At 32.3% G+C, this 13,330-nt stretch overlaps 1 protein-coding gene across 1 annotated transcript in view; it reads left to right on the forward strand.

The window, feature by feature from the left end:
- LOC119603930 (putative uncharacterized protein DDB_G0277255) overlaps positions 1-13,330 on the forward strand; it is a 284,661-nt gene that overhangs the window by 249,256 nt on the left and 22,075 nt on the right. The window contains 6 exon segments of the mRNA XM_037956229.1: positions 4,187-4,312; positions 4,314-4,347; positions 4,350-4,405; positions 4,407-4,453; positions 7,997-8,049; positions 8,052-8,070. Of these exon segments, the coding sequence (XP_037812157.1) occupies positions 4,187-4,312; positions 4,314-4,347; positions 4,350-4,405; positions 4,407-4,453; positions 7,997-8,049; positions 8,052-8,070 (335 nt within the window).

The following is a 13,330-nucleotide window of genomic DNA, read 5'->3' on the forward strand; positions in this document are numbered from 1 at the left end:
GTTCTGTTCTAGTTCTGTTCTAGTTCGTTCTGTTCTAGTTCTGTTCTAGTTCTGTTCTAGTTCTGTTCTAGTTCTGTTCTAGTTCTGTTCTAGTTCTGTTCTAGTTCTGTTCTAGTTCTGTTCTAGTTCTGTTCTAGTTCTGTTCTAGTTCTGTTCTAGTTCTGTTCTAGTTCTGTTCTAGTTCTGTTCTAGTTCTGTTCTAGTTCTGTTCTAGTTCTGTTCTAGTTCTGTTCTAGTTCTGTTCTAGTTCTGTTCTAGTTCTGTTCTAGTTCTGTTCTAGTTCTGTTCTAGTTCTGTTCTAGTTCTGTTCTAGTTCTGTTCTAGTTCTGTTCTAGTTCTGTTCTAGTTTGTTCTAGTTCTGTTCTAGTTCTGTTCTAGTTCTGTTCTAGTTCTGTTCTAGTTCTGTTCTAGTTCTGTTCTAGTTCTGTTCTAGTTCTGTTCTAGTTCTGTTCTAGTTCTGTTCTAGTTCTGTTCTAGTTCTGTTCTAGTTCTGTTCTAGTTCTGTTCTAGTTCTGTTCTAGTTCTGTTCTAGTTCTGTTCTAGTTCTGTTCTAGTTCTGTTCTAGTTCTGTTCTAGTTCTGTTCTAGTCTGTTCTAGTTCTGTTCTAGTTCTGTTCTAGTTCTGTTCTAGTTCTGTTCTAGTTCTGTTCTAGTTCTGTTCTAGTTCTGTTCTAGTTCTGTTCTAGTCTGTTCTAAATCTGCTCTGTTCTAGTTCTGTTCTAGTTCTGTCTGTTCTAGTTCTGTTCTAGTTCTGTTCTAGTTCTGTTCTAGTTCTGTTCTAGTTCTGTTCTAGTTCTGTTCTAGTTCTGTTCTAGTTCTGTTCTAGTTCTGTTCTAGTTCTGTTCTAGTTTGTTCTAGTTCTGTTCTAGTTCTGTTCTAGTTCTGTTCTAGTTCTGTTCTAGTTCTGTTCTAGTTCGTTCTAGTTCTGTTCTAGTTCTGTTCTAGTTCTGTTCTAGTTCTGTTCTAGTTCTGTTCGAGTTCTGTTCTAGTGTTCTAGTTCTGTTCTAGTTCTGTTCTAGTTCTGTTCTAGTTCTGTTCTAGTTCTGTTCTAGTTCTGTTCTAGTTCTGTTCTAGTTCTGTTCTAGTTCTGTCTAGTTCTGTTCTAGTTCTGTTCTAGTTCTGTTCTAGTTCTGTTCTAGTTCTGTTCTAGTTCTGTTCTAGTTCTGTTCTAGTTGTTCTAGTTCTGTTCTAGTTCTGTTCTAGTTCTGTTCTAGTTCTGTTCTAGTTCTGTTCTAGTTCTGTTCTAGTTCTGTTCTAGTTCTGTTCTAGTTCTGTTCTAGTTCTGTTCTAGTTCTGTTCTAGTTCTGTTATCTCTGTTCTAGTTCTGTTCTAGTTCTGTTCTAGTTCTGTTCTAGTTCTGTTCTAGTCTGTTCTAGTTCTGTTCTAGTTCTGTTCTAGTTCTGTTCTAGTTCTGTTCTAGTTCTGTTCTAGTTCTGTTCTAGTTCTGTTCTAGTTCTGTTCTAGTTTGTTCTAGTTCTGTTCTAGTTCTGTTCTAGTTCTGTTCTAGTTCTGTTCTAGTTCTGTTCTAGTTGTTTAGTTCTGTTCTAGTTCTGTTCTAGTTCTGTTCTAGTTCTGTTCTAGTTCTGTTCTAGTTCTGTTCTAGTTCTGTTCTAGTTCTGTTCTAGTTCTGTTCTAGTTCGTTCTAGTTCTGTTCTAGTTCTGTTCTAGTTCTGTTCTAGTTCTGTTCTAGTTCTGTTCTAGTTCTGTTCTAGTTCTGTTCTAGTTCTGTTCTAGTTCTGTTCTAGTTCTGTTCCAGTTCTGTTCTAGTACTGTTCCAGTTCTGTTCTAGTACTGTTCAGTTCTGTTCTAGTTCTGTTCTAGTTCTGTTCTAGTTCTGTTCTAGTTCTGTTCTAGTTCTGTTCTAGTTCTGTTCTAGTTCTGTTCAAGTTCTCTTCTAGTTCTGTTCTAGTTCTGTTCTAGTTCTGTTCTAGTTCTGTTCTAGTTCTGTTCTAGTTCTGTTCTAGTTCTGTTCTAGTTCTGTTCTAGTTCTGTTCTAGTTCTGTTCTAGTTCTGTTCTAGTTCTGTTCTAGTTCTGTTCAGTTCTGTTCTAGTTCTGTTCTAGTTCTGTTCTAGTTCTGTTCTAGTTCTGTTCTAGTTCTGTTCTAGTTCTGTTCTAGTTCTGTTCAGTTCTGTTCAGTTCTGTTCTAGTACTGTTCCAGTTCTGTTCTTGTTCTGTTCTTGTTCTGTTCTAGTTCTAGTTCTGTCTAGTTCTGTTCTAGTTTGTTCTAGTTCTGTTCTAGTTCTGTTCTAGTTCTGTTCTAGTTCTGTTCTAGTTCTGTTCTAGTTCTGTTCTAGTTCTGTTCTAGTTCTGTTCTAGTTCTGTTCTAGTTCTGTTCTAGTTCTGTTCTAGTTCTGTTCTAGTTCTGTTCTAGTTCTGTTCTAGTTCTGTTCTAGTTCTGTTCTAGTTCTGTTCTAGTTCTGTTCTAGTTCTGTTCTAGTTCTGTTCTAGTTCTGTTCTAGTTCTGTTCTAGTTCTGTTCTAGTTCTGTTCTAGTTCTGTTCTAGTTCTGTTCTAGTTCTGTTCTAGTTCTGTTCTAGTTCTGTTCTAGTTCTGTTCTAGTTCTGTTCTAGTTCTGTTCTAGTTCTGTTCTAGTTCTGTTCTAGTTCTGTTTTAGTTCTGTTCAGTTCTGTTCTAGTACTGTTCCAGTTCTGTCTGTATCTAGTTCTGTTTTAGTTCTGTTCTAGTTCTGTTTAGTTCTGTTCTAGTTTGTTCTCGTTCTGTTCTAGTTCTGTTCTAGTTCTGTTCTAGTTCTTTCGTTCTGTTCTAGTTCTGTTCTAGTTCTGTTCTAGTTCTGTTCTAGTTCTGTTCTAGTTCTGTTCTAGTTCTGTTCTAGTTCTGTTCTAGTTCTGTTCTAGTTCTGTTCTAGTTCTGTTCTAGTTCTGTTCTAGTTCTGTTCTAGTTCTGTTCTAGTTCTGTTCTAGTTCTGTTCTAGTTCTGTTCTAGTTCTGTTCTAGTTCTGTTCTAGTTCTGTTCTAGTTCTGTTCTAGTTTGTTCTAGTTCTGTTCTAGTTCTGTCTGTTCTAGTTCTGTTCTAGTTCTGTTCTAGTTCTGTTCTAGTTCTGTTCTAGTTCTGTTCTAGTTCTGTTCTAGTTCTGTTCTAGTTCTGTACGAGTTCTGTTCTATTCTGTTCTAGTTCTGTTCTAGTTCTGTTCTAGTTCTGTTCTAGTTCGGTTTTGTGTCGTTTTGAATATTTAATTTTTGCATTATATTAGAAAGATTTTTATTGTTTTTATTTAAATGAAAAAATATTATGCAAATAAACACTTATCAATTCTGTTACCATTACACTTGATTTATTTATATTAAGTTATTTTTTTTTTTTTTTTGTTTTTGCAATTAAATGATACCTATTTACTGGTTATTTACATGAATAAGTATAAACAACTCAAAATAAATTCCAAAATAAATGCAGTCAGTATATACAATGTATGTATGTACATATGTAGCTATAAATATTTATTTATTTCAAAATCTACAAAATGCAAATCAAGACAATACAAATTACAAGTATTTGTATATTTTGAATTGTAAAAGATTTATAATAAAAATCTGTTTATTAACAAATAATGACTTTTAAGTAGCTTATTTATTGAAAAAATTTACATTATAAGAAATTTAAATTTTGCAAACAAATTAAATATATAAAATTGCTAATCAAAAAATGTATGGGGGGGTTTCTGCAGTAATATGATAAGAAAAACGATTTCGAAAAATAATTTCTAAATATTCCCTAAAAAACTCTATATTTTACCTTTTGTAATTCAAATATACATACATATGTACATTATACAGCTGCAATTATATTTGATGGTTTCCTGTTTGATTTTTTATTTTAAATGAATTTTATTCTGTTTTTAAAGACCAACCATTCATCTCTGGTTTGTTTGGTTGAGTAATGTAACCATCAATTATAATTAAAAGCGATTGTATGCATCAACGATTCAAATGCACGAGGTCAAACAATAGCAAATTCTGCTTCAGCAACTGCTACTTCTTCTCCTACCAACCGCTTCGTGTGGAAACAATCAAAGCGTAATTAACTCTCTTATTCTTTGTTTTATTTTATTTTTTTCTCTATTGAATATAAACAATACATATAGCCAACCACCAACGACCATCGACAACCATTTTCACTACTTTTTATCCTTTCTCATACTTTTCTATTCTATTTTTATATATATTTTACAGACAATCATACGCGAGATGAATCGTTTGGGCATGATGGTGGATTTGTCACACGTTTCGACGGGTACAATGCGTGATGCTTTGGAAGTTAGTGAGGCACCTGTGATATTCTCTCACTCATCCGCCTATGGAATTGTGCAATTCGAGCCGTAATGTACAGGATGACATTTACAATCGCTGGCCAAGAATGGTGGCATTATTATGGTTAATTTCTATTCGAGCATTTCTTTCTTGTAGTGAAAACTCAACCGTACATGATGCAGTGGGTAAGTAATAAAAATGAAAAAATATGGGTAAAAGCCATTAAATTGCGAAATTCTTGTCATGACGATAATGATACTGTGTGTGTGGACGTATACAGGGCGTGCAATTAATTTTGAAGTGTTAATGGCTTCAAATCAATATGACGAATAAAAGGATGACCTATTTTTAAAGGCAAATTACCTATTTAAAACGCTGAGTGGTTATTACGTGGAATCCAGTGGAATTTTGACAGTTTTTATTTGTAATTCAATGGAAAAAAATTAATGAAAATTTTAAAACGACTTCACTTAGAATAAACTATTGCTTTTTAGACTAGTGAATAGAATAAACTATAGGATAGACGGGACTATACTAGACTACAATATACTGATCTAGAACTGAACTAGAACTGATTTAGAACAGAACTAGAACTGAACTAGAACTAAACTACAACTGAACTAAAACTGAACTAGAACTGAACTAGAACTGAACTAGAACTGAACTAGAACTGAACTAGAACTGAACTAGAACTGAACTAGAACTGAACTAGAACTGAACTAGAACTGAACTAGAACTGAACTAGAACTGAACTAGAACTGAACTAGAACTGAACTAGAACTGAACTAGAACTGAACTAGAACTGACTAGAACTGAACTAGAACTGAACTAGAACTGAACTAGAACTGAACTAGAACTGAACTAGAACTGAACTAGAACTGAACTAGAACTGAACTAGAACTGAACTAGAACTGAACTAAACTGAACTAGAACTGAACTAGAACTGAACTAGAACTGAACTAGAACTGAACTAGAACTGAACTAGAACTGAACTAGAACTGAACTAGAACTGAACTAGAACTGAACTAGAACTGAACTGAACTAGAATTGAACTAGAACTGAACTAGAACTGAACTAGAACTGAACTAGAACTGAACTAGAACTGAACTAGAACTGAACTAGAACTGAACTAGAACTGAACTAGAACTGAACTAGAACTGAACTAGAACTGAACTAGACTGAACTAGAACTGAACTAGAACTGAACTAGAACTGAACTAGAACTGAACTAGAACTGAACTAGAACTGAACTAGAACTGAACTAGAACTGAACTAGAACAGAACTAGAACTGAACTAGAACTGAACTAGAACTGAACTAGAACTGAACTAGAACTGAACTAGAACTGAACTAGAACTGAACTAGAACTGAACTAGAACTGAACTAGAACTGAACTAGAACTGAACTAGAACTGAACTAGAACTGAACTAGAACTGAACTAGAACTGAACTAGAACTGAACTAGAACTGAACTAGAACTGAACTAGAACTGAACTAGAACTGAACTAGAACTGAACTAGAACTGAACTAGAACTGAACTAGAACTGAACTAGAACTGAACTAGAACTGACTAAACTAGAACTGAACTAGAACTGAACTAGAACTGAACTAGAACTGAACTAGAACTGAACTAGAACTGAACTAGAACTGAACTAGAACTGAACTAGAACTGAACTAGAACTGAACTAGAACTGAACTGGAACTGAACTAGAACTGAACTAGAACTAGAACTGAACTAGAACTGAACTAGAACTGAACTAGAACTGAACTAGAACTGAACTAGAACTGAACTAGAACTGAACTAGAACTGAACTAGAACTGAACTAGAACTGAACTAGAACTGAACTAGAACTGAACTAGAACTGAACTAGAACTGAACTAGAACTGAACTAGAACTGAACTAGAACTGAACTAGAACTGAACTAGAACTGAACTAGAACTGAACTAGAACTGAACTAGAACTGAACTAGAATGAACTAGAACTGAACTAGAACTGAACTAGAACTGAACTAGAACTGAACTAGAACTGAACTAGAACTGAACTAGAACTGAACTAGAACTGAACTAGAACTGAACTAGAACTGAACTAGAACTAGAACTGAACTAGAACTAGAACTGAACTAGAACTGAACTAGAACTGAACTAGAACTGAACTAGAACTGAACTAGAACTGAACTAGAACTGAACTAGAACTGAACGAACTGAACTAGAACTGAACTAGAACTGAACTAGAACTGAACTAGAACTGAACTAGAACTGAACTAGAACTGAACTAGAACTGAACTAGAACTGAACTAGAACTGAACTAGAACTGAACTAGAACTGAACTAGAACTGAACTAGAACTGAACTAGAACTGAACTAGAACTGAACTAGAACTGAACTAGAACTGAACTAGAAGAACTAGAACTGAACTAGAACTGAACTAGAACTGAACTAGAACTGAACTAGAACTGAACTAGAACTGAACTAGAACTGAACTAGAACTGAACTAGAACTGAACTAGAACTGAACTAGAACTGAACTAGAACTGAACTAGAACTGAACTAGAACTGAACTAGAACTGAACTAGAACTGAACTAGAACTGAACTAGAACTGAACTAGAACTGAACTAGAACTGAACTAGAACTGAACTAGAACTGAACTAGAACTGAACTAGAACTGAACTAGAACTGAACTAGAACTGAACTAGAACTGAACTAGAACTGACTAGAACTGAACTAGAACTGAACTAGAACTGAACTAGAACTGAACTAGAACTGAACTAGAACTGAACTAGAACTGAACTAACTGAACTAGAACTGAACTAGAACTGAACTAGAACTGAACTAGAACTGAACTAGAACTGAACTAGAACTGAACTAGAACTGAACTAGAACTGAACTAAACTGAACTAGAACTGAACTAGAACTGAACTAGAACTGAACTAGAACTGAACTAGAACTGAACTAGAACTAGAACTAATCTAGAACTGAACTAGTCAACTCAACTACGGACACTGATTCCCGAGTTACAGTTCTTAAATTGGAAAATTTATCCTTTGGAATCAAGATTCCATTTCAGTTTTGTTGTTTGTGTAAAATTTAAATAATTTATTAAATGTTTAACTAGGTCAAAATCATTTACTTCCAATTTATTTTTTCGATTTCCGTTTTACATAATAACAAAATTTCTTAAAACAATCATATCAATTAGTATTTAGTTGTCTTGTCAAATCTCGCAATTATTTATTCGCAACGAATGAATGGCACAATAACGATATCCGTTTTACTATAATATAAACTAATTTTGTATATTCTGTTTAAAATTTTCTATTTTCATGTCACGCCAACGAAAAAAATTGTTAATGGTACATTGATCTTCATTTAATTTCTGCAACCAATTTTCTTATGAATAATCTTCAAAACAAAAAAAAAATATTCAATTGCATTATGCAAATTTTTTATGTTGCTGATTCATCTTGAACGCATAACAATCAACTTACTGCAATGTTGCTGATGATATTAAATAATGCTGTTAATGCTGCTGCTACTATGACTGCTGCTCTTGCTGATTGGTTACGCTGGACTGGCACTTGCGTTGCCTACTTGGCTCTACGCTTATTTTTACTGTGACAACGTTGTTCGGTATTGGTGTGATGCATTTTCCTGGCAATTTGTGGGTTTGCTTGGTTGGTGGGTGGTTGAATGGAATATTTATTTCTTGGTTTATTAAACATCATTGCCATCGTCGCAGCTCATATAATCACATTAAGCGTGTCGCTGGCATTGATCATGTGGGCCTGGGTGCTGATACGATGGAATCAATTTGTAAGTAAATGAAATTTATTTATACTTATACTAGCATAATCGTGCTTTCAAACGTACATACATACATATGTATGTATGAATATTTCGCAAGTATTATCTCGTATATTCTCATTTCAATTTCAATTTTATATCTGCAATCGTTACGAATTCCCTCCCCATTGCACTAACAGTCATAGAGACAGACACTCAGACATTCAGAGATCTTTATCTGGAGACTATGTAATGTGATTTTTTTTTTACTTTCTCGTAATTTTAAGTGATTTCATTTTCTGTTTCAATCATTCACTTTTAATGGTCTATAATAAATAACGTTTGAAAAATCAAATCGATTTCCCATGACATTTCATTTTAAAAAATATTTTAAATTGTTGATAATATTTAATTTTTTATCTTTCGTTTTTTGTCCTTTTTGTTTATATGTAGTAGTTTTGTATGTAAGTTTGCTGTAATGTCTGTGATTTTATTTGTATTGAATTAATTTTGTGTATAAAAAACAAAAACGAATATTTTCAATCAGTTTCTCGTCATAGTCTCTGATGATGTCAGGATACATTAATGTTGCCCCGGATAAGTAGTTTGTCTTAAATGGTTAAACGCTTGATATATAAAATGGATTTCATGTTTAAGAAGACATTAAAAGGAAATAAAGAAGCATTTTAAAAAGCTTGCGAAAAACAAAACCTCACGGCAGAAATTATTTGTATATCACGTCTACTTTTCTTTGTATTAAACTGAATGGTATTGCAATTTAACTGCTCATTTTGTAGTTTATTAAGAACAATTCAATATTAAAGGATTCTTAATTATTAACAAACATTAACACGAGATTCGATACATACTAAAGTGACGTCTATTTGTATGAAATTTTTCATTGTGAATAATTCGAGATATGAAAGAAAGTGGGAGAAATTTCAAGATCACATACATATATTTATTATTCGATGGTTTATTTTTATTTGAAAAACTGTATTTAGACTAAACAATGGACTATACTATACAATAGACTATAGGCTATACTATAGACTAGCCTACAGACTAGCCTATAGTCTAGACTAGACTATAGACTAGACTATAGACTAGACTATAGACTAGACTATAGACTAGACTATAGACTAGACTATAGACTAGACTATAGACTAGACTATAGACTAGACTATAGACTAGACTATAGACTAGACTATAGACTAGACTATAGACTAGACTATAGACTAGACTATGACTAGACTATAGACTAGACTATAGACTAGACTATAGACTAGACATAGACTAGACTATAGACTAGACTAGTAGACTAACTATAGACTAGACTATAGACTAGACTATAGACTAGACTATAACTAGACTATAGACTAGACTATAGGACTAGACTATAGACTAGACTATAGACTAGACTATAGACTAGACTATAGACTAGACTATAACTAGACTATAGACTAGACTATAGACTAGACTATAGACCTAGACTATAGACTAGACTATAGACATAGACTATAGACTAGACTATAGACTAGACTATAGACTAGACTATAGACTAGACTATAGACTAGACTATAGGACTAGACTATAGACTAGCACTATAGACTAGACTATAGACTAGACTATAGACTAGACTATAGACTAGACTATAGACTAGACTATAGACTACTATAGACTAGACTATAGACTAGACTATAGACTAGACTATAGACTAGACTATAGACTAGACTACTAGACTAGACTATAGACCTAGACTATAGACTAAGACTATAGACTAGACTATAGACTAGACTATAGACTAGACTATAGACTAGACTATAGACTAGACTATAGACTAGACTATAGACTAGACTATAGACTAGACTATAGACTGACTATAGACTAGACTATGACTAGACTATAGACTAGACTATAGACTAGACTATAGACTAGACTATAGACTAGACTATAGACTAGGCTATAGACTAGACTAGACTAGACTAGACTATATACTAGACTGTAGACTAGACTATATACTAGGCTATAGACTAGACTATAGACTAGACTATAGACTAGACTATAGACTAGACTATAGACTAGACTATAGACTAGACTATAGACTAGACTATAGACTAGACTATAGACTAGACTATAGACTAGACTATAGACTAGACTATAGACTAGACTATAGACTAGACTATAGACTAGACTATAGACTAGACTATAGACTAGACTATAGACTAGACTATAGACTAGACTATAGACTAGACTATAGACTAGACTATAGACTAGACTATAGACTAGACTAGACGAGACTATAGACTAGACTATAGACTAGACTATAGACTAGACTATAGACTAGACTATAGACTAGACTATAGACTAGACTATAGACTAGACTATAGACTAGACTATAGACTAGACTATAGACTAGACTATAGACTAGACTATAGACTAGACTATAGACTAGACTATAGACTAGACTATAGACTAGACTATACAATACATAGACTAGACTATAGACTAGACTATAGACTAGACTATAGACTAGACTATAGACTAGACTATAGACTAGACTATAGACTAGACTATAGACTAGACTATACTAGACTATAGACTAGACTATAGACTAGACTATAGACTAGACTATAGACTAGACTATAGACTAGACTATGACTAGACATAGACTAGACTATAGACTAGACTATAGACTAGACTATAGACTAGACTATAGACTAGACTATAGACTAGACTATAGACTAGACTATAGACTAGACTATAGACTAGACTAGACTATAGATAGATATAGATCCTGGAAAAGATCTGAATTGAACAAATATAATATTTTATTATACATACATATACAATATCTAGCTAAACTTTCTTCAATTATTGTTTAATATAATTGATTAAATATTTTGTGCATTTATTTATACTAAGTATTATTTGAATTAAGTGTGTTTAATATACATTCATACATATGTACATACGCATACAGTATATATTCTATAAATTAAATGTAGTTAAGGGTCAAAACAATAATAAATATTTATACAAATAAAATGTATATAGAACAATTCCATAATAAACATAATTTGCCATAACTGACAAATACAGAGTTCAAAAGTTTAACCAACGAACAAAAACAACAAATATACACAACAATTGATTTCAACAAGAGAACAATAAAATATTAGAAATTCATGAATGTATAGTAATAACCATATGTATATATAGATACACATATATAGATATACATGTACTAATATTTTATTAGCTAGAAAGGAATTACTAAACCCCTTCTAGTATTTGCTAATATAAGCAGAAAATTAAACTACAGTTTTTGAAACACAAAGAAATTTCGCATTGTGGATATAAAGTACTATCTTAAAAATCAATACAAAGATATCATATACCCCAAATGTTCTAATTTAAAAACATCTTATTGCGCCAACTTTTGGTACATGGTTCAAATTGGACGTCTCAACATTCTCAAATTTTATAGATTTCTTTAAAAATCTCAATTTTTGTCCGTTTGACGCCAACTTATTACTTAACCTAAAATACCAGCTATTAAATTGTAGTGAGTATAAATGTTTATAACAGTAACACAAAACAGAATAAGTACAACAAAGTACTTAACTGGTATAACAGTAAAGTAACACAGCATATTGACTGTTCGAACTAAACAGGATGCGACGATAACAATCTAATATTTCCTAATCATAATAACAATAACTACAACAAATAACTAAAAACACAACAATAGCAATAACACTAACAAAAGCAACAACAACAACAACCACAAAACAACAATTTCAAATACAAAGAATAGAATTTATGTAAAAGTCAGAAAATGTAATATTTTCTACATTACATAGATACACTTACACATACACACATACAGGCGGATGGAACCCTGCTGTTAGAAACTACTGCCCTTGAACTCATAATTTTATTATTTACATTTAAATATACTTTATACTAGACTACTTATTGTCTACCAAGACTATAGATATCTATAATCAAGACTATAGTTAAAATAAAACTAAAGATTGATCAATAGTCAAGACTGATCTTTAATCAGGAATATAGACTTATCTATAGTCAGGACTATAGGCTGATTTGTAAAAAAAATTATAGACTATGACTATATAAGTCAGGACTACAAACCGATATAACTATGACTGATCTATAGTCAAGACTATATACTGATATATAGTCAAGACTACAAACCGATCTATAGTAAAGAATATTGATAGATATTGATAGATAAATTGATATAGAGTTAAATCAATAGACAGATCGGTGATCAAAACTATAGACTTATTTGTATTCAAAACTATAGACAGATCTATAGGCTGATCTATACTCGACACTAAATACTGATCTGGAATTAGTCTATAGACTGATTAATATTCGAGGCTATAGACTGATCTATAATCTATAGAGAATAAACTTATCTACTGTCAACAAGACTAGTCTATAGTCGACTATAAACTATAAGACTAAGTAGAGACTGATCTATAGTCAAGACTATAGATCGATCTTAGTCAAGACTATAGATCGATCTTTTGTCAATACTATAGAATGGTCAATACTCAAGACTATATAGTCAATACTATAGATCAGTCTATAGTCAAGTCTATAAACTACAAGACTTAGTATAGACTGATCGAAATTCAAGACTACAGACTGATCTATAGTTAAGACTTTAGTCACGACAATAGACTAAACCATAGTCAATACTATGAACAAATCTATAAGCAAGAATAATAACTGATCTATGGTCAAGATTATGAACTAAACTTTAGAATTTTCTGTGCATTTCAAAAAACATAAACCTGTTAAATGATTCAAAACATTGACTTCTTATAAAACTGCGAGGAATATGAATTCACTCACACTTACTTACACTAACATAATGACTTTAATAGAAATTCCAAAATAAATTGTTTACCTTCCCACACAAATAAAATTTATAGAAGAAACTAAAAACAAAAATGACACAATTTTCAAAAACTAAATACAGTGAGAAAGGACAACTGAGAAAGTTAGTTTATATTGTTTAACAGAGGAGGTAATAAAAGTACCAAATGTACGTACGTTTTGTCCCTCATTAAATCAGAAAAGTACTTTTTTCAAAGAGATGAGAGAAATAAAATACTTAGATTTTTTAACGGCCCAAAATTTGGAACAATCAATATGACATAGATTGTAGATGGACAATACATATGTATGTATATCTAATAAAGAGTAGTTCGAAGAGCTTTTGAATAGAATCCATTAAAACTTATATTAACTA

This window comes from Lucilia sericata, unplaced genomic scaffold (genome assembly GCF_015586225.1).
Source record: "Lucilia sericata isolate MDLA Ls3-8-SP2 unplaced genomic scaffold, ASM1558622v1 Contig000347F_arrow, whole genome shotgun sequence".
NCBI classification, from domain to species: Eukaryota; Metazoa; Arthropoda; class Insecta; order Diptera; family Calliphoridae; genus Lucilia; species Lucilia sericata.